The sequence below is a fragment of the Agelaius phoeniceus genome, chromosome 25 (assembly GCF_051311805.1).
Source record: "Agelaius phoeniceus isolate bAgePho1 chromosome 25, bAgePho1.hap1, whole genome shotgun sequence".
NCBI classification, from domain to species: Eukaryota; Metazoa; Chordata; class Aves; order Passeriformes; family Icteridae; genus Agelaius; species Agelaius phoeniceus.
In genome coordinates, this window is record NC_135289.1 from 4,589,382 (window position 1) to 4,609,454 (window position 20,073).

At 54.6% G+C, this 20,073-nt stretch overlaps 1 protein-coding gene and 1 long non-coding RNA gene across 3 annotated transcripts; one reads left to right on the plus strand and one right to left on the minus strand.

Annotated features, from left to right (window-relative positions):
- Positions 1-1,653: 1,653 nt before the first annotated feature.
- On the plus strand, positions 1,654-15,204 carry MTCH1 (mitochondrial carrier 1). Of its 2 annotated transcripts, XM_054648736.2 has the most exons (12): positions 1,654-1,838; positions 3,065-3,149; positions 4,446-4,552; positions 4,918-4,995; positions 5,291-5,348; positions 6,117-6,168; positions 7,147-7,206; positions 10,295-10,388; positions 10,735-10,782; positions 10,974-11,041; positions 11,723-11,798; positions 12,560-15,204. In XM_054648736.2, the coding sequence occupies exons 1-12, from the start codon at positions 1,677-1,679 to the stop codon at positions 12,629-12,631; spliced, it is 960 nt and encodes a 319-aa protein (XP_054504711.1). In that variant the 5' UTR covers positions 1,654-1,676; the 3' UTR covers positions 12,632-15,204. The 2 variants fall into 2 exon arrangements, with proteins under 2 accessions (XP_054504711.1, XP_077046807.1); XM_077190692.1 differs by lacking the exons at positions 11,723-11,798; positions 12,560-15,204 and adding an exon at positions 11,554-11,708.
- On the minus strand, positions 15,155-20,073 carry LOC143695716 (uncharacterized). Its single transcript, XR_013185232.1, has 2 exons — positions 19,356-20,073; positions 15,155-17,047 (listed from the first exon to the last, which is right to left on the minus strand). It is a non-coding gene; the product is annotated as an uncharacterized LOC143695716 (long non-coding RNA).

Below are 20,073 nucleotides of genomic sequence, written 5' to 3' on the forward strand. Positions count from 1 at the left end.
CCACCCGCTGCCCTCTCTGTGGTAGCAGAGCTTATCACTGGGTTGGCCTCAAAAGGGAAGGGAAAGAGGAACCACAGCACTTTGTGGGTAGGAGAAATGCTGAGAAAACACTGGGAATGGCTTCAGCTTGGGAGGGACCCAAGTGTGGCACAGCCAGGGCCAGAGCAGCAGCAGGGATGGTGCAGGGCAGGTGTGACCTGGGACACCTCTGGGCTGTGCAGCACATGTGGGGTGGGCTCTGTCCTCTCGGGACTCTGCTGGTCACAGTGACCCTGAGATGTGTTAGAAAATCTCTTTTCCCAGCCTGGTGATTGAAGAAGGAGTCAGAACTCTTCAGTTCTCAATCTCAAGGTTGTTTATTGTTTCTTATCTATAAATTATTTTCTCCTGTCCAGCCAAGGTCTGCTCAGCAAGACAGTCCAGGCACTCTGCCTGCCCCCGGGGTGGTGTTATTTTTTATTAAAAAACCTAGATATACAATATTTACAATTACTTTCCAACACCTATCACCTATGTTAGACAGTGAGCTTCTACTCTAAACCAATCTAAAAGTGCCAACATCACAGCAGAAGATGAAGGCCAAGAAGAAGAAGGAGAAAGGCCGGACACGCCCAGATTCCCCCATCTTTTCGCCTGAACTCCCATGCTAAAAACCCCAAAAAATCTATTTTTCACCCTGTCATAAATTCACTATCATTCTACTTAAACTTTCATGGCCTGTAAATAAGGTTGGTAATTGTTTTTTCCAAGGGCTAAATCAAAGGCACAGGGGTCTTGGGCTCTGTGCCAAGGTCTCTGAGCACCCTGGGCAGGGGCTCAAGCCCTCCAGGGCAGCCAGAGGAATTTCCTGGGTTCTGAGTGTCCCACCAGGGTGGGAGTTTGGACAGTCTGGATGGCTGGAGTGGGCTGGCAGGACCCTGGTGCCCAGCTAGGGCTGCTGTGTCTGTCCCAAGCACCCACAGCTGCACGGCTGTGGGGCCAGCCAAGGACTGCTGCTAACAACAGACAAGGATTGTCGGTGATAACTGTGAGAGAGAACAAGTCGTGGCTGGAGAAGGGGCAACACTTTTCCAGAAAGGTCTGAGACAGTGCTCTGTGCATGAGAACCGATGTGCACGGCAAGTGAGAAACCCATGCCAGAACTTGTGCCCCAGGAGCCTGGACATGGCATCAGCCAGAGCAATGCTGCAACCAGCACTGGAGATCTGCTTTCCTTTTTCCTCTTTTCTTTTCCTTTCCTTGTATTTTTGGGGTCTTTTTCTCTTCTCTCTTCTCTTCTCCCCCTTTTTTCTCATTTTTCTCTTTTTCCTTTTTTTTTCCTTTTTTTCCCTTCCCTTCCCTTCCCTTCCCTTCCCTTCCCTTCCCTTCCCTTCCCTCCCCTCCCCTCCCCTCCCCTCCCCTCTCTCTTTAACTCGAGTTATCTTTTCTCTCTCCCCTTTCCCAAACCCCTCTGCCGTGTGCTCACAATCCCGGTCAGTCACTCACACCCAACTCCACAAATCCCTCAAACCCTTCTCCATTTTCCGCTGCCCCTCCGCCGCTCCCGCCGCCGCCATCGCCTCCCCTCATGGCGGGCTCCCCCCGCCCCGCAATGGTTCCTCCCGCCCTCAATGGTTCCGTGGTTTCCCCCCCCCCCGCCCCGCACGGCGGTGGTGGCGGCCGGTGACGCGCGAGCCATGGCGGCCATGGCGGCGCTGCCCCCGGGGCCGCTGTCGCCGCCTGGCGGGGGCGCGGCGGACGCGGCGGGGCCTGAGGGCGCCGAGGGCCTGTTCGTGCTGCTGGGTGCGGGGCTCGCCGCCGCCAGCCACCCCCTGCTCTACGTGAAGCTGCTCGTGCAGGTCCGCTCGGGGGCGGGGGGGGACGGTGCGGTGGGGGTCCCGTGTGTAACGGCGGGGGAGACTCCGGGATAACGGGAGGATTTGTGGATAGTGCTCCTATAGAGGCCTCCGTGCGCTGGGGGTCACTGTTTGTACAGCCCTGCCCGGTATAACGGGGCCCCCTGTGCGGTGGGGGCACCTATAGGACGAGGGGCACCTATGGAAGGGGGGACCTCAGTGTAATTAATGGGGTGGGATCCCAATGGGTAATGAGGCATCGGGACCCCGGTGTAATTAATGGGGTGGGGTCCCTGTGGGTAATGGGACATCGGGACCCCGGTGTAATTAATGGGGTGGGGTCCCTGTGGGTAATGGGGTATCGGGACTCCGGTATAACAGGAGGAGATATATTGGATTTCCATAGGGGTTCTGGATTCCTGCAATGCCCCTATGGAAACCCCCATGTGCTAGGGTTATATACACAGTATGTACAGGCCCCCCGTTACAGTGGGACCCCCCTGTGCAATGGGGGTGTCTACAGAATGGGGGCCTCCTATAGAATGGGGGACCCCCATGGGTAACGGGATCGAGTCCCTGTATGGGATGGGAGATTGGGACCCCGGTGCCACAGGTGGAAGTGGATTCCTGGTTTGTGCCCCTATAGAGGACTCCATGCCCTGGGGGTCACTGTACATGCAGCCCCCCCCATTATAAGGGACCCCCTGAGCACTTACAGAATGAGGGACCTGTGGGTAATGGAGTGCCCCATATGTAAGGGAATGGGGTCCCCTATACACTGGTGGATCCTATATAAAAATGGGGTCCTATATAATAGGAGAGTGAGGATGCCTTCTACAACTGGGGAACCCTATATAGGGAATAGGGGACACCATATAATGGAGGGGTGAGGCCCCCCATACAGTGGGGGCTCTTTGTAGTGGGGCATTGGGACCCCTCCTATGACAGGGAATGGGGACACCCAGCAATCTGGGAACCCCTATAAAATTACCCCTCTGCCATGGGGCCTCCCATATAAGAAGAGATAGGAAACCCCAAGACCTTCTCAGTAACAGGGAACTCCTAAAATTGGAGGGTGGAGGACCCCCTGTAACCTAGGGATGCCATAAGAAGGGGGAAGGAGTGGGAAAGGAGTGAGAGTGACATGGGGATGCTGGGATCAATCCTGTTCATCCCAGGGACTTTGGGAACACCAGAACAGAGACCTGCTCACGAGCTTTCTCTCTCAGGTTGGCCATGAGCCACTACCTCCAACCATTGGCAGAAATGTGCTGGGAAGGAAGGTCCTGTACCTGCCTGGCTTCTTCACCTACGGTGAGTGACTGTCCCTCCCTGCCAGCACGAGGTCCTGCCCTCGTGGAGTCAGGGCTGGGAGCTGCCAGGCAGCCTGAGCTGACCCCAGCAGCACTCCCACATCCCCTTGGGATCATCTGAGGCTGCAGTGAGGCATAAACCACCACAACTCCTTGCAAGGCTGTCATATTTATGTACCTCTTGCTGGGGGGGTGTTGGTCTGCATTGTGTTCCTGTGGCACTTTGCTCTGGGTTTGCACCATGGTGGAGGGGTTTGGGGGATTTTAGGTGCTGTAGGTTTGTTGCAGGAGGTTTTAATGTGTTTTGGAGGTTGCAAAATACTCTCCTTCTGCTCCAAAACAGCCCTGGAATAACCTGCCCCATGCCCTGCTCATTTGTGTTGTAGATGGAGCCCTAAAGGGACAGAAATACCAAGAAAAGGGCAGGTAATATGTTTAGAAGGAAAAACAATGGTATTTTCCTCTTTTTGTGAGTGGGAGAGCAGCATGGGAGAGGTGGGTGAATACTTTGTGACTTGGTGTCACAGCAGGTTTGCTGTGGGGAAGGGAATGCACTGTCCTGACAGCTGACCTGGGCCAATCCCAAAATCTCCCAATGATATCCATGGGGTGGAACCAGCACAGGAGCAGGATGAGAGCCCTGGAAGCCCATCCTGGGACACCCAGGGCTGGAAATGCTCCAGTGCTGTCCTTTGGAAGATGCAATTTCCAAAGAGATGGGCAGTGTTGGGTGATGGAGAGGTGCAGAGCCCACCTGGGCAGCACAGGGCAGGGGCCAGGAGCAGTCAGTAGCCACCAGCACATGGTGGGTTTTATCCCACCTTGTTATATGTGGGAGAAATGGGATCTCTGGGATTTTTTTTGCAACTGGAGACCTGAGGAAGTTTGCCTGGGAGAAGGTGGTGGGGCAGGAACTGAACATGGGTTTGTGAGATCCATATGAACCCTCCTGGGGTGGAGGGAGGAGGTGACAGCACAGAGCACGTGGGATGATCCCCCCTGCCTGGTTCAGTCCAAACTGCCTTGGAGCCCTTTCAGGTGAGCAAAACCATCAAAAGACAAAAAGTAGCCCAAAATATTGCAGCTGTCCTTCAAGATTAGCCAGATGATAGAGTAAGAATTCCTGTCCTCCAGTAAGAAGTTTCTTTAGGAGTGTTCCAATAAATCACTTACTGTGGGGCCATGGAGTGCTGAGCTGAGCCTGGCGTGGTTTCAGCTGAACCCTGGGGCTGTTTGGGGTGCTCTGCATGCCCTGTCCCCTTCCCAGCTGACAGCAGCCTGGTGTTGTCCCCCCCAGCCAGACACATCGTGGAAGTGGATGGGAAGAGAGGCCTCTTCCGTGGCCTGACCCCTCGCCTCATCTCGAGCACGTTATCAACCATCACCAGGGGCAGTGTGAAGAAGGTAAAGGTCAGCTTCTCTGTCCATTGATCACCTGCAGGGTCAGTGCTACTGCAGCAAGGAGGACTGGTGCATCCATCCATCTCCTAAGGGAATAATCCTCCAGTGCCCTTATCCCCAAGGCATTTTTAAATTTATAAACATTTTAATTTGATTAGGCACACCCGTGCCTTGTATCCTCTGTCTGCAGTTTTGTGACTCCTCTGTTCCTCTATTTTACTTTCCATCCTTTCTTCTCCTGTGTTCCTTCTTGCCTGTTTGTCTTGCCCTTGCATCTAGAGCACAGCTTTTTGGGGTTCCCCTGTCCTCAGACATTGTGGGTCAGCATCTCCATCAGTTCTGAGCACGTTGCTTCCCTCTCCACTCAGGCTTTTCCACTGGAAGACATGGAGCATGTGTCTAACCAGGATGATGTGAAAACTTCACTTAGGAAAGTGGTCAGAGAGGTGAGAAGTGGATATTGCCCATTCATGAGTGGCTGGGAACATCCCTGGGGACATGGGTGAGATTACTTGGAGAGAAACTGGGGTGAGAAGTTTGTGGTGAGAAATTTGTGGATTTGTTTGTCTATCAGTGGCCATTCTATGTCTATCCATTAAATAATTCACAGGAGTAGAGGTTCACCACAAGAACAGATCTCAAAAGAGGGACCCAAAATGTGTTTCCCCACAGTGAGGGCAAGGGAGCAGGAGGAGCAGCCCAGCTTTTCTTTCTCACAGGTGTTTTCTCCTCCCTTCCCAGACATCCCACGAGATGATGATGCAGTGTGTGTCCCGGGTGGTGTCACACCCCCTGCACGGTGAGTCCTGTGCCCTGGCTGGCAGCTCCCTCCAGGCTGGGCATCCCCCCAAACCCTGCACACTCAGGGGGATGATTCTTATGATACTTTTCTATCATATGAGCCTGATGCTGGGGTTTGCCTTCAGGCACTAACACAGCTGAGCAATGAGTTTCTCTCTTGCCACTCATCCAGGACCTTGTCCTAGAGATCCCATAGGGGTTAGGGCCAGTAGCAGCTTTCCAGTGCCTAAAGGGGCTCCAAGAGAGCTGGAGAGGGACTTTGGACAAAGGCATGGAGACACAGGACACAGGGAATGGCTTCCCACTGCTGGAGAGCTGGGTTAGATGGGATATTGGGAAGAAATCCTTCTCTGTGAGGGTGGGGAGGCCCTGGCACAGGGTGCCCAGAGCAGCTGTGGCTGCCCCACCCCTGGAAGTGTCCAAGGCCAGGTTGGACAGGGCTTGGAGCAGCCTGGGACAGTGGAAGGTGTCCCTGCCCATGCCAGGGGGTTTGGAAAAAGACAGATCTTTTGGAAAAAGATAGGGACCTGATAGATCCCTTCCAACCCAAACCCCTCAGTGATCCTCTGAAATCCTTCCCACCACTTACAGGCTCAGGAAAGGCCCCAGTTTCTAATGAGTCTTGCAGTGCTGATGACCACTGAGAGGAGCTGGAGATGCTGTGAGTTGAGGGAGAGCAGAAGGGTCATGTTTCATTTCCCTTGACATCCAGTAGAACCCCAGCTGGATTTGTTTGTCTATCAGCCCTGTGTTTCTTTCCTCCCAGTGATCTCCATGCGCTGCATGGTCCAGTTTGTGGGCCGGGAAGTCAAATACAGGTGAGTGGCTGCAGCTGGGGAGGCTCTGGTGTCAGGGGTGCCAGGTACTGACCCCAGATCAAATAGAGGGTGCTCTGGGATGGTCCCTGTGAGTGGGGCATGGCTGGGAGTGGAGCAGGCTGCTCACAACCCTCCACCCCCCAGGGAAGTGATCTGCAAGAAGCTGCCACATTCCCTTCCATCCACATGAAATAAACACTGCTGGTGGCCTAAAGAAACGTAATGGTGGCTCCCATGCCATGGGAATAGGGTTATCCAGGAAGCTTGAGAGACTGAAAAGTGAGTCTGAGCTGTGCTTAGAGGGTGGGTGACTGGGGCTTGAAGGGGTGTGGAAGGCTGGGCTCTGTCCCTGGTGTGCCTCTGTTCCACCTTGTGCCTGTTTGGGGCTGTATCACCCCTTGCTGATCACACAGTGAGTCTCCTGCCTTTTTCCTTTAGCTATTAATGGAAAAGGAAGGCAGCAGGGAGGCAGAGTGGATAACACAAAGCTTTGCTGCAGCCCTGCTTAGTCTGTAAAATTTTTCCAAGCCTTTTGCAGTACCAGCTGCCTCTCTGCAGGGCAAAACTGCCTGTGGAGCAATGTGGAGGCACACTAGACAGGACTGCAGCCAGCCCACAACAGCCAGCTCAAGTTCCCAAAGGCTGACAGGGTTCTTGGGCTTAGAATCATCCAAATCAAACCATATCACACAACATCTGTACCCACTCACAAAGCCTCACAGAGCTCTTGTGCCTTCAGCATTGAACAGTTGTGTGCAGGTTGGGTGTTCTGCTGGTGTCACTGCAGACTGGCAGAGCACAGACCCGACCTTCCTTCCCTCAAACCTGCCTGGTGTGAGGAGAATAGGCAGAAGAAGCTGCTGGAATGATGGCTGGGGAGGCACTGCCATGGCTGGGGGCTGCAGGATTGGTGTGAAGCTGCACAGGGCAGAGGTGGAACAACTCTGCACACTCACAGCTCTCTTCCTTTCTTGGCAGCGGTGTGTTCAGTGCCATTGGCAGGATATTTAAGGAAGAAGGGATCCTGGGATTCTTTGTGTAAGTGAATTGTTGTTTAAATACTTTCTCCCATAGCCTGAAGGCACTGATGGCTCTGCCACAGCTGGTGTCACACTGAGCTGAAACCTTGTCTGACCAAGGGACTCCCACATCACTCCCACGATTAAATCTGTGCCTTTGACAGCACTCCAGTTTGACCATTAAGTTTGCCCCAGATCTTATCTTCAATCAAACCTTCAGATCCCAGAACAAGCTGTGTTTTTTCTTATCTTTCTTTTTCCCTTGGTGCTTCTTTATGTTTCAGTGAAGGGCCATTTAAAGCATTTATTTGTGCAACAGGCACCAAGATCAAGTGCAACAAAAGTTCCCTTGTTGAAATGAAAGCCAGGCCCTGGATAAGCAGCATATTCCTCTGCAGAGCACCGTGGGTGCTTGTAAAGAGCAGGTATACCTGCGTGGCTGGAGTGTGGTGGTGCCTGGACCAGGAGGAGCTGAAAGGTTTTTCCAGCTGCTTACAGAGCGTGGCAAATTGGTGCATCACTGAAAGGGAAGTTTAATGGACACCTTTTTGCTTGAACCCTTAATTAATGCTTCCTGCCTTTCTTTTTCATATCTACATAAAAGCAGAACCACCTGCTGTGTCTGCTCGTGGTGGGGAGATAACTCACTTTATTATGTCAATAATAGTAAAGGCAGCTCTGGAAGGGGTTTCCAGGATGCCTTTGGCTCTGCACTCACAAAATATGGGCCTCCACATGAAACATGAATGCATCAGGAAGAGGGAAAAAAATCACAGAGGGTCTCCCCCTGTCCTTCCCCAAGGGGAAATGGCCAGGGATCTGCAGAGACCCCACCCATTGAGGGTCACTGCTTCTTCCTTTGGCAGCCCACAGCTTCTCAGCTGAGCTGTGCAGCTCCAAATCTGCTGCACTAAACACAGGATGCTCTGGGATGGTCCCTGTGAGTGGGGCATAGCTGGAGCAGGCTGCTCACAACCCTCCACCTGCCAGGCAAGTGATCTGGAAGAAGCCACCACATTCCCTTCCATCCACATAAAATAAACACTGCTGGTGGCCTAATGAAACTTAATGGCTCTCAGGAAAGGCTTTAACACAACCCAAATTGTCTCAGGAGGGTTTTGAAGTTCTACATGCTCTACAGCCCTGTTAGGAAATCCCACTGCTGTGAGGGGAGCACAAACTACACCTGAAGGACCAGACTGCTGGTTTTCTCCTCTCAGCCCTGGTGCAATCCCAGCACATGCACTGCCCTAAAATCATGGCAGTGCACTTGTTTCTCATGGCTTTATAACAGTGGCACACACTCTCTGAGTCTCACACTCTCTGGGTGTGGGCCTGGCTAGAGATAAAGGCTTTTCAAGGATGGATTTATCTCCCTTCCCCTCCTATCTGCAACAGGCTCCTGCCAGCCCAGGGAGGTGTTCCCTGAGCTCAAAGCTGCTGGGCATGGTCAGCTCAAGGTTGGCTTGTCCCAGGTCCCTTGCACTGGGGTTTCTGCTGTTGTGTCACATTGCTGTACATCATTCAGGCTTCCTCCTCTGCCTGCTGCTATTCCAGCTTTTCATCATCTTCCAAAGATATTCCCAGTTCAGATCTTGGACATCTCAGCAGGTGTGAGAATTGCAGCACTCACTTTTTCATGTCAATAGTAGTAAAGACAGTGCTGGAATTCCAGGAGGGGTTTTCAGGCCTGATGCCTTTGGCTTGTTGGCTTTTTTTTAGTTCCTTTCTGCAGCTCTCAGCCCCCTGGTTTCCAGTCATCCAGCTTAGGGCCAGCAGCTGTCATTACTTTGGAGGGGAGAAAGGGATGGGATCCTTATTGGAAGTGGAATAAACAGTCTGACTCCCTCTCAACAGTTGGGTGAGGTTTTCCTTCTGGGGCTGCCCTGGCCCAGCCCTTTGCTTCTGGATTTTATTAGGCTCTGTTGTATCTGCAGCAGCTCAGGAGCTTCAGACTTAACTTTGAGTTAGAGAAAGGATGGTTTTTTTACAAAGGCTGAAAGCCAAACACAAAGCAGAACATCTCTTTGGGGCCAGAGAGCTTTGATTTCTTTGTCCTGTCTGCTGCTCTCATGTATCACATCTTTGAAGCCAGTGAATCTTCTGTTGAAGGTTTCTGCTGTGCCTGGCCCCTGAGACCTCAGCTGCATCCTCAGGGCTGCTGGGGCCTTAACAATGCACAGGTTGTTCCCAAAACCAGTCCCCGTTGCTGCTCTGCTGCTGCAGCAACCACAGCAGGAAACAAACCGGTCCCTTGCTCGGAGGAGGCAGCGTGGTGTTTGGGAAGAAACAAAAGACTCCGATTAACGTGCCTGGAGGTGCCTGGAGGGGGCTCTTTGCAGCTCAGCAAACACTCCTGTGGCTCTTGACAGGCTCCTTGTCAGAACTGACCGCATCTGCTGGTGAAACACGGGTTTGACACACACCTGGATCCTTTTATAGTGGAACAACCCCTGCAGAAGCAGGAAACCCTGCACTGCTGCAGCAGAGAAAACTGGAGAAACCCTCTGGAATATTTTGTTAAAGTTTTAGTGCTATTATCTGCAAAAGCTGGCAGTGCTGGTGCTGCTGGGAGCTCCAGTGTGTCAGTGGGAGGCATTAACCAAAGAACTCTGCTCCTGGGGGGCAGCAGGGACTGGGAAAAATCAGTGTTTCCCCAGTTACTCCATTTCTCAGTGGAGCAGCTTGTGCAGGAACAACCCCTCTCATTTTGATTTCTAAAAGAGGGGGGATTCCACAAAGAGATGAACTTCTCATTGTGCATCCAAAAGAGCAAGTTCAGAAATGGAAACCACTTCATCTGTGTCTCACTTGGGTTTCTCAGCAGGAGTTGGGCCAAGATGGGATTTGGGATAGAACAAGGGGAATTGAATCATGCCCAAAAAACATCCCAAAAAATTTTCAGCCAGAGCAGCACATGTAGTACCAAGTTTGAAGGCTGAGACAGCTCTTCCCTGAAATTTCCCTTTTCAGTTCCTCCTAAAGTAAAAATTTCATTTTGGGGGAGTGGAGTTCCTCTGAGCTGGTGGAGGGAAGGAGGGCTGGGCATCTCAGGAGGTGGCACTGGGACCCTCCTGCACCTCACACCCCTCTTTTTGCCCTTGCAGTGGCTTAGTCCCTCACGTGCTGGGGGATGTCATCTTCCTCTGGTGCTGCAACCTCCTGGCTCACTTCATCAACACCTACGCTGTGGATGACAACGTGAGTGGAAGTGCCCGAGGGAGGGCTTGGGGTCTGGAGGAAGCACCTGCAGTGGGAAGGAGTTCCTGGGGAGCAGGGGCTGATTTAATGCAGACCCCAGGCTTTGGGGACATCCCTGTGAGAGTGCTGGGGGCTCTGTGTCTGCTCAGGGCTGGGCTTCACCTGCATTTTGGGGGATCACAGTTCCCCAGATGCCTTCCCAGACTCCCAGCTGGAATGCAGCTGCTCTTTGCTGCTTTCTGCCTCCTCCCCTGCCCCTCACCTCAGGCTCGGGAGTGTCACATAGTGACAGTGCCAGTCTGGTGTCATCCCCCTGCTCCACAACACCTTGGGTTTCTCTCTGCAGTTCAGCCAGGCCTCGGTGATCCGGAGCTACACCAAGTTCGTGATGGGGGTATGTAGGAGCTGCTGTGTCCTTTCCCCTCCTCCTGCCACCTCTGGGCTCAGAGCTCGTGCCTGGGGACACAGGCTGCTCTGTACTTGACATCCCTTATCCAAGGATAACTCTGCTAACGTGCAAAAGCTGGAAATAGCGTTTTTGACATGGGGAGCTTTAGAGAGGCTGCTGGTTTTCTGTGCTTTCAGATCGCTGTGAGCATGCTGACCTACCCGTTCCTTCTCGTGGGAGATCTCATGGCAGTGAACAACTGTGGGTATGTCCTTCACACTGAGATCTAAAGCTTTCCTTTCCTTTCTTGCAGCCCCTTGTTGTCTGAATGGGCTGCTAACGACCGTAAAGCTTTCCTCCAGCCCCGTAAACTCTGTGGCACCTCGCAGAGCTGGCTCGTTTCCTGTCCCGCGTTGCTTATAATTTTAGATCAGAGGGCACAGACACGAGCAGCAGAAAAGCTCAGGTGGTGAGAAATCGGGAGAGTTGTGGTGGTCTGAGCTGAGCTGGAGGCACAGGGATCGAAGGGACAGTGCTGGCTCCAGGGAGCAGCACGAGGGAAGCAGAGCTCTTATGGCAGCCGTGGGAGCAGACAGGAGCAGGACCAAGCCTGCCTTCCCAATCGCACTGCTGCAAGTCTTCTGCATTTTTTTGCTCGTGGGAACGGGATCCAAGTCTGGTGCCGTGTTTTCTCGGTATCTGCTGGCTTTTGAAGGTGTAGATACGGTCCTGGACTCTCAAAGTCTCCAGGTAACGCTCCTTGTTTGTGCACTCCAGGGGTAATTAAATTACAGATCTGCTGCATTGTAAATAACGAGCTGTCACTTGGCTGCCAGCCCGGTGTGGATACTGTCCCGGTGTCCTCGTTCACACCTCCTGCTGCTCTTTTGTTACCTGTGTGGGTAAGGTGACACATCCACCTCAGCTCTTCCCTGTTGCCGTGCAGGTTGCGCGCCGGCCTCCCTCCCTACGCTCCTGCCTTTGCATCCTGGATCCACTGCTGGAGGTACCTCAGTGCTCAGGTGAGGGAGCAGGGCACACACGGGGCTCTGGGCTCCCTCTGCTCCTTTCCCAAGTCTCCAGCATTCCCCAAAAGTGCCTGTGCTGCATCCTTGCTGTGCTCTGTAAGCTGCTCCTGTCCCTCCAGCTGTGGCACTGGTACCACCATGGCAGTGCTGCATCCTTGCTGTGCTCTGTAAGCTGCTTCTGCCCCTCCAGCTGTGGCACTGGTACCACCATGGCAGTGCTGCTGTGCTGCATCCTGTGCTCTGTAAGCTGCTTCTGTCCCTCCAGCTGTGGCACTGGTACCACCATGGCAGTGCTGCATCCTTGCTGTGCTCTGTAAGCTGCTTCTGCCCCTCCAGCTGTGGCACTGGTACCACCATGGCAGTGCTGCATCCTTGCTGTGCTCTGTAAGCTGCTTCTGTCCCTCCAGTTGTGGCACTGGTACCACCATGGCAGTGCTGCATCCTGTGCTCTGTAAGCTGCTTCTGTCCCTCCAGTTGTGGCACTGGTACCAGCCTGGCAGTGCTGCTCTGCCCCTTGCACACCCCAAGCTTGCAGCCTGTGAGCTTTTTTCCCATGCATTGCACACAGCAGAGTCTGTTCCCCTCTGCATCTGTCACCCCTGGGGAAAATGCTCAACTCCAGCACCCACAGGGCTGGAACCTCACTTTGTCCAGCCCTGCAGCCCTGCCATGGGCATGGAGTGGGGCCCTGCTAAAGCAGCTGCAGCTCCCTGGGCAGGGCTGAGGCTGCCCTGACCCCAGGCTCTCCTCCTCAGGGGCAGCTGTTCCGTGGCTCCAGCCTCCTGTTCCGCAGGGCGCCCATCCCAGCCTCCTTCCCCATGGACTGACGCCTCAGCAGGGACAGCTCATCAACCTGGACTCCTCAAGAAACCCCAAGCTTGTTTCAATATCTGTATACTTCTATTTTCTGATCCAAAGTCCATGGTGCCAGAACTGACACCTCCTCTCCAGCAAGGCCAGGAACAGACTTCTGGACATCTGGCTCAGGCTCCAGCTGCACCAAAGCTCCATCCTCGTGGCTGTCTCGACTGGGATGTATAGCAGAGAGAGCAGAAAGCCGTTGTCTCTTTGGTCCAGGCTGTAGCTCTGGAGTTGCTGGGGAAGTCCAGGAATCCAGAAAATGCCCAGGTACTAAAGGAGCCAGCCATGAGCTGCAGGGACAAAAGACTGCTTTGTTCTGCCTGAGCTGAAAAGCAGCAGGAGATCCAAGGTCACCTCCCTGGGAAGGTTATGCCAGGTGACAGCTCCTGCCTCATCCTTTCTGGAGAGAGCACCTTGGCCTGGCAGGGTAGCTCATGCTGGGCAAGATCAACCTGGCATCCATATTTAAGATTTGAGGGTACCTGATCACCCAGGAACATCCCATCTCCCACGGGCGTGAAAAGGAAATGATAGGATCAAAATAGGGAAGGGAAACAGAGTCCCACTGCAAAGAACAGCAGAGTCCCAAAGAGACAGGTCCAGCCCAGCTCAGGACAGCAATGGGATGTGGACAAGGAGAGCCCTTGGGAAGGGACATGTGCTGCCAGTGGTGCTGCTTTGGGCAGGATTTCACTCATGGCATGGGCTGTGTTCAGGTACAGCCAGCAGAGCTGTGGGCAGGCAGCCTGCACACAGGATACACTGATGGAATGGCTGTGTTTAGGTACAGCCAGCAGAGCTGAGGGCTGGGCAGGCAGCCTGCACACAGGATACACTCATGGAATGGGCTGTGTTCAGGTACAGCCAGCAGAGCTGTGGGCAGGCAGCCTGCACACAGGATACACTCATGGAATGGGCTGTGTTCAGGTACAGCAGAGCTGTGGGCAGGCAGCCTGCACACAGGATACACTCATGGAATGGGCTGTGTTCAGGTACAGCAGAGCTGTGGGCAGGCAGCCTGCACACAGGATACACTCATGGAATGGGCTGTGTTCAGGTACACCCAGCAGAGCTGTGGGCAGGACAGGCAGCCTGCACACAGGATACACTCATGGAATGGGCTGTGTTCAGGTACAGCCAGCAGAGCTGTGGGCAGGGCAGGCAGCCTGCACACAGGATACACTCATGGAATGGGCTGTGTTCAGGTACAGCAGAGCTGAGGGCAGGCAGCCTGCACACAGGATACACTCATGGAATGGGCTGTGTTCAGGTACAGCCAGCAGAGCTGTGGGCTGGCAGCCTGCACACAGGATACACTCATGGAATGGGCTGTGTTCAGGTACAGCAGAGCTGTGGGCTGGCAGCCTGCACACAGGATACACTCATGGAATGGGCTGTGTTCAGGATACACCCAGCAGAGCTGTGGGCAGGGCAGGCAGCCTGCACACAGGATACACTCATGGAATGGGCTGTGTTCAGGTACAGCAGAGCTGTGGGCTGGGCAGGCAGCCTGCACACAGGATACACTCATGGAATGGGCTGTGTTCAGGATACACCCAGCAGAGCTGTGGGCAGGGCAGGCAGCCTGCACACAGGATACACTCATGGAATGGGCTGTGTTCAGGTACAGCCAGCAGAGCTGAGGGCAGGCAGCCTGCACACAGGATACACTGATGGAATGGGCTGTGTTCAGGTACAGCCAGCAGAGCTGTGGGCAGGGCAGGCAGCCTGCACACACTCTGGGGGAGGTGGGTGCTGTGTTGGACTGGCCTGGCTGCACCCAGGGGCATCTCCCAGCCAGCAGCACCACAAGCCCTGCTGGGCTCCTGTTGCTGATGGAAAGGGAGTGCTGGGATCTGAGAGCTGCACACAAAGGGCTCTCCTGCAGCAGGGGCAGCAATCCAGGGCTGTCTGCAATGAAGGGATACACCTTGAGCTGGCCAGAGGCTGCTGAGGCATCAGAATTGAAGGCTTCTGGTCTCAGTGGAGCATGGCTGGCTCTGTGTGTAGCAGAGCTCACCAGTGGCACCAGGGCAGGACTGATGCTCAGCTCCCCAGACAAGAGGTTTTTTGCACCAGTCTGTGCTGTGATGGCAGCCAGGCAGATTTCCCCCATTTCAGTTCCCCACGAAGCAGTCTTTTGCACAGAGGTGATGCTGCACTCCCTGGGAAGAGGGTTAGCATTCCTTGGGAGGGTTCCCATGTGCTGCAGCAGCAGCAGCTGGGGTCACATCTCATCCTGGGCCTCTGGGGACCTGCCACCACAGGGGGCTTTTCTCCAGCAGGCAGGGTCGATGCACACCCCAGGCAGGGCTTGCAGGACAGTGCTGGTGTGTGCTGGGCTTGCAGGACAATGCTGGTGTGTGCTGGGAGTGGCAGCCCCCACCCAGCTCCCTTCAGTGTCATGAAGTCAGTCCTGTCTGTCCTCCCTCGCTCCCAGTTTGTGTTACAGTTAAATAATGCATGGACCTGTTCCCTAACACCAGAGATGATTTCAAAGAGGATTTAATTATGCTCCAAAATACAGTTATAAAACAACTATTGGGTGGTTTGGTTTTTTGGGGGGTTTTTCTGTGATTTTTTTTTGTGATTTTTTTTTTCTCCTGTGTATTGTGCTCCCTCAGGGAAGGTTTCAGTTTAAGACAGGCACTTCATTTGGTCTTTTCTACAAATCAGGGGCTAAACCAGCTGTTTAAAACTTGGATTCCCCCTGATTTTCCTCACCTCCATGGAAGGTGGGCATATTTAGGCTGAGCAAACTGCAGTGGGTGCACTTGGAGTGAAGGTGGAGGCAGCAGAGAGCTTGGGTGCTTGAAGCAATATATGTTCAATTAGGTTTTTGGAGTTAAAATGGACCCTGAGGTCTTCTGGAAAGTGGTGATGGAGACCCTTTGATACTCTCAGACTGGTGAGGTGGGCTCAGCCATTCCATCTTCCCCCTCACAGCTCCATCCTTCCCTTTAATCACCTTTTTTTATGACCTGCTCCCACACAGGGCATTGCACCTGCCAGGTCACACAGCACCTGCTCAGGATCATGTACCTTTCCCCTCCAAATTAAAGCCACCTTCTGCTGCTCACATGTCTGTCAAACCTCCTGCAGCCTCTGCACAGCCTGAGTGCAGCCGCTGCAGAGAAAAGTGCTATTTCCTGTCCTTTGAGGAGTTTACCTAAGGAATTTACCTAAGGGATTTACCTAAAGCTGCACCAGTGGATGCATCCTGCCAGTAATTTCTGCCCAGTTCATCAGGGCCCACAAACTTGGCTGAAAACCCAACAGTTGACTGTAGTTTTTTGATCAATTTAAATGAAAACCAGCTTTCAAAGCTTTCACTGCACTGCCTTACTTTGAAGCGAGGGGCTGCCATTCTTAGGATGATTGAATATTTCCTCACCTCCTCTTTCTATCCCTGATTCTTCTTGTCCCATCCTTCATTTGAGGGGCCTCAGGACAAATTTCATTTGAGGGACAAGAAGGACAAATGTCTGCACCAGGAGCAGGCAAGGAGACAACCCAAACCCTGGCTGGGCATCCCTCTCCCTTCAATTGCTGCCCATTAGTCAGTGCCTGGCCCTGCAGCTGCTGCTCAGGTATCCCAGCTGAAGGGAATGGGGCCCCATTCCCACAGGAGAGCGGATCCAGGGTGGAACATGTGGTGGGGAGAACAAATGAAGGGGTGGAGGAGGAGGAGGTTTGGGTCTGGCGCCCGGGATGGAGCCGGGGGTTTGTCCCACTGGCACTCCCCTGTCTGCCCAGGAAACAACCTCTGGTTTAAATATTGACTCTCCTGCACAAAGCCAGGCTGGGTGGGGATTGCTGCTGTTCTGTGCCCACAGCGTTTATCAGCCTCCAGTGGAGAACTGAGATTGCTGGGACTTTGGCCTCATCTGCTCCCAGCTGCCCGGGGGAGAAGGGAGGCAGCGACAGCAGCCAGGAGAGGGAATCTCAGGTCAAGGCTGGTCTGTCTCCGCTGGGCATGGATGCTTGAGTCTGGCAGGATCTGGAAAGCAGCAAGATGAGCCTTTGTGCCCAGGGAAGTGCAGCTGAGCTCAGAGCCAATGTTCCATCCTGTCCTTTCCCCTGCAGAGCCGTGCTGCTGAAGACCCTTCAGCTCAGTCCAAACCCCCTCCTGGCCGTGCCGCTCTCCTGCCGTGGAGCTGGGAGGGAACATTCCAGAGAGCCCTCCCGATGCCTGGAGGGTGCCTGGTGTCTCCCTGGTGTCTGGTCAGTGGAAGGCCAGGGGCTGCCAGCCCTCCCCTGCAGCCATGGAGGGCCCCATCTTGCAGCCACGCATGAGGAAGTGCCCTGTGGCACAGCTGCCCTCGATAAGGCTGTTTGCTCTGTTCTCCCGCAGCGCCGAGCTCCACGTAGGCAAATAATTCCTTAAAAAAAATAAATATATATATATATATGTAAAAAAATAATAACCCTCACAGAGGAGATCCTGCTGCCGGGGTGGTGGGGCCGGCTGGTGCCAGGAAATGCTCAGGGTGGGGACTTGGACTGGACCCAGGACCAGCAGTGTGGTGGCCCTGGACCTGTCCCTGTCTTCACACAGCCCCATCCCCTGGGATGGCCTTCACTCGAAAAGGGGGATTACAGAGGAGCTAGGTCCTCGTGGATTCCCCCTGGATAAGGGAAATCCCATCTGGAAACAAGGAGAAGAGGCCACAAAGAGCTCAGGAGCAAAGCTCGGCACAGCGGCCTGACCTGCCACGCTGACAGGGACAGCTCCGTCCATCACTCACGGCTGGTAAGAGGATGGGAAGGAGGTGGGGAAGCTGCTTTGCATGCTCCTGCTTGCCTGCTGTGGGCTTTTTTTAGGGTAAACACCCTCAAATCCCCCTAAACTGAGCTGCTCTGTTCCCTCCTGGGCACTGCTCTCAGGGGGAGCCAGTGATGTTTCATCCTACCCTGAGGGGATCTGGGTCTTTTGGGGAAGAGGTGGCAGCACAAGGTCAGCACAAGGTCAGACTCCTTTCCCTGCAGCCACCGTGACCCCTGCGCACCTCCCTCGGCACTTAGACCGAGGGCTGTGCCCCCATCCCGGGGAAAAACAGGAGGGGAAAAGTCTCCCCAGCTTTAAACTTGTCCCTCTCCCCCTGCTGTGCCCCGAGGCCGGGCTGGCGTGGCGAGGGTGGGCATCGAGGGTGGGCATCGCTGCGGCTGCGGGCCTGGCTCGAGGCGCTGCCCCTCGCTGCACACGTGTGAATGCTCCCATCCCTCGGAATGGAGTTTCTCCCTGAAAAGCCGCCTGCGCTCTGCGGCCGGGCGGCTCTTGTCAGGCTGCCAGAGGAGGCCGGAGCAGCGTCACATGCAGCAAAGTTTTACAAGGCGAGCGAGCGTCTGGGGAGAGGGACGGGAGAGGGACCGACGGCCGCACGCACACACTCGGACGCACACGCAGAGAAACCTCCTCCAGGCTCCCTCCAGCTCTCATCCCAACGCTGATTTTTTTTCTTTCCTCCTTTTTTTTTCTTTTGTTTTTGGAAGAACAAAGACTTTGGGGTGGGTTGGCGCTGTTGTTTTTCCGGGGTTGCTGTCGGTGGATGGGGGGAGGCTGGAGGTGGAGGGGGGAGATGGTGGCTTGAATGTGAGAAAGTCCCAAATTTCTCTGGCCGAGTTGCCGAGATCATCTGTGCAAAACTTAGAGGAGGAAAGACGGGGGAGGGGGGGGGGGGAAATAATTAAAAAATAAAATATGATGACGTCACTCAGAGCAGGGGTGCCTTCCCTGCTGCCTGTCAGATGCGCCTGAAAAGAACAGGGCAATAAAACAACAGCCGCCTCTGTCTCCCTCGTTAAACACGGCACTAATTGGATGTTAATTTTTCCTTGCTCTTCTCGCTGCTCGATTGTGAGGGCTCTGCCTGGCTCTCCCTCTCCCGCTTCCTTTCTTTCCTGTTGCAATGCTCTTGGCAGCTCTGAGGGACTCCGGACTGTGCGCTCCCCTCCCGCTCGTGGACTGGAATAATTCAGGAGCTGGGAGAATTAAAAAAGACGAGGCGCGGGGGCGAACGGTTCAGAAACGGGGCGGGCGTGATGGATTTTGAGAGCTACGCTAATCTCCCCGTTTCCCGTGCATTGTCCTGCCGACTTGAAGCTATTCTCTTCCCATTTGATTTCTCTTCCCCTCCTTTCCCTTCGCGTTGGGTTTGGACTGCAGGGCAAAAATATATGTTTCAAAAAAAAAAAAAAAGGCATAAAAAAAAGGAAAAAAGGCAGGAAAAAATAGAAAAAAGACTAAAAAAAAGGGGAAAAAGAAGAAAAAAGCCAAAAAAAAAAAAAAAGAGGAAAAGAAAAAAAGCCTGGTTCAATGACGACAAACCCCCAAACCTCCTCCCAGCTCCCCCCGTCTCGCCGCGCTGCCTAACCCCTGCGTGGAAACAGGCGTTTTAGGGAGCCAGAGCAGGAAGTTGTTGTTCTCTGTCTTGCCCAGGTCATCCTTCCAGGGTATGTGTGCAAGGGCGGTGGGCACGAGGGCTCGGTGGGTGCCCAGCAGCCGTCGGCCGCCCCCCACGCTACCCCCGGCCAACGAGGCGGGTGAGCAGCGCAGGGGGAACGGGGGCCGGGTGGCGTTTTGGGGGACGCAAGAGGGGCCCAAGGGACAGGATGGGTGGGGGAGCGGAGGGGAGGGAGCAGAAGGCGGAGGTGGGGGGAGAGAGCGAGAGCCGGGGAGTAAAGTCCTACCTGGGATCGGTGCCAACTTCCTGCAAAGGGTTACAGACCCGCGGCTTTGAGAGCCCACCAGAGGCGAGTGCGCTCTTGTCACGGTTCCAAGGCGAGATGAAGGCAGCGGGAACAGGTACAGCAGATGCCGAGTGGCCTCGTTTGCCCGCCGAGCGGGGCTTCGGCTCGATTTAAGCCTCGCCGACGAGGAGCCTTCGGTGCTCCCGCCGGCGGGGGCCTCGCCATCCCTGCACGAGGCCACCGGGGCTGTCGGGTGCCAAGGGTGGGGTGGGTGGCTCGGTGGCGGGGGGGGTGGGTGTGCATGGCACGGGGGGGCCTCCGCAGCTCGCTCGCCTTCTTGCCGTTTGGATTAACATGCGGAAGATGCGCCTGTCACTTTGCTTACTGTCAGCGCCGGCTCGGGGATGGGTGACGGCTTTGTTCGGCGCAGCCGGGGGAGCCGTGCCAACTCGGACTTGGCAGGCGAAGCCGGGTGGGCAGGGAGAGGGGGACGAGGGAGCGGGAACGGCTGCTGGGGCGGCTGCGGAGGGACGTGGCCGCAGGCCCGCGTCTGAGCACGGCGGCTTTCTGTTGGCGTGCGCCTCCCTCTCCCTCCCTCTCTCCCGCGCTCGCCTGCGCCCAGGCTGGTGCAGACAAAATGAAAACGTGTTTTGTTTTGGTTTTTTGGCATCTCCCCAGCAGCGCTACCAACCCCAGCTGCCCCCCCTCCGCTCCCTCT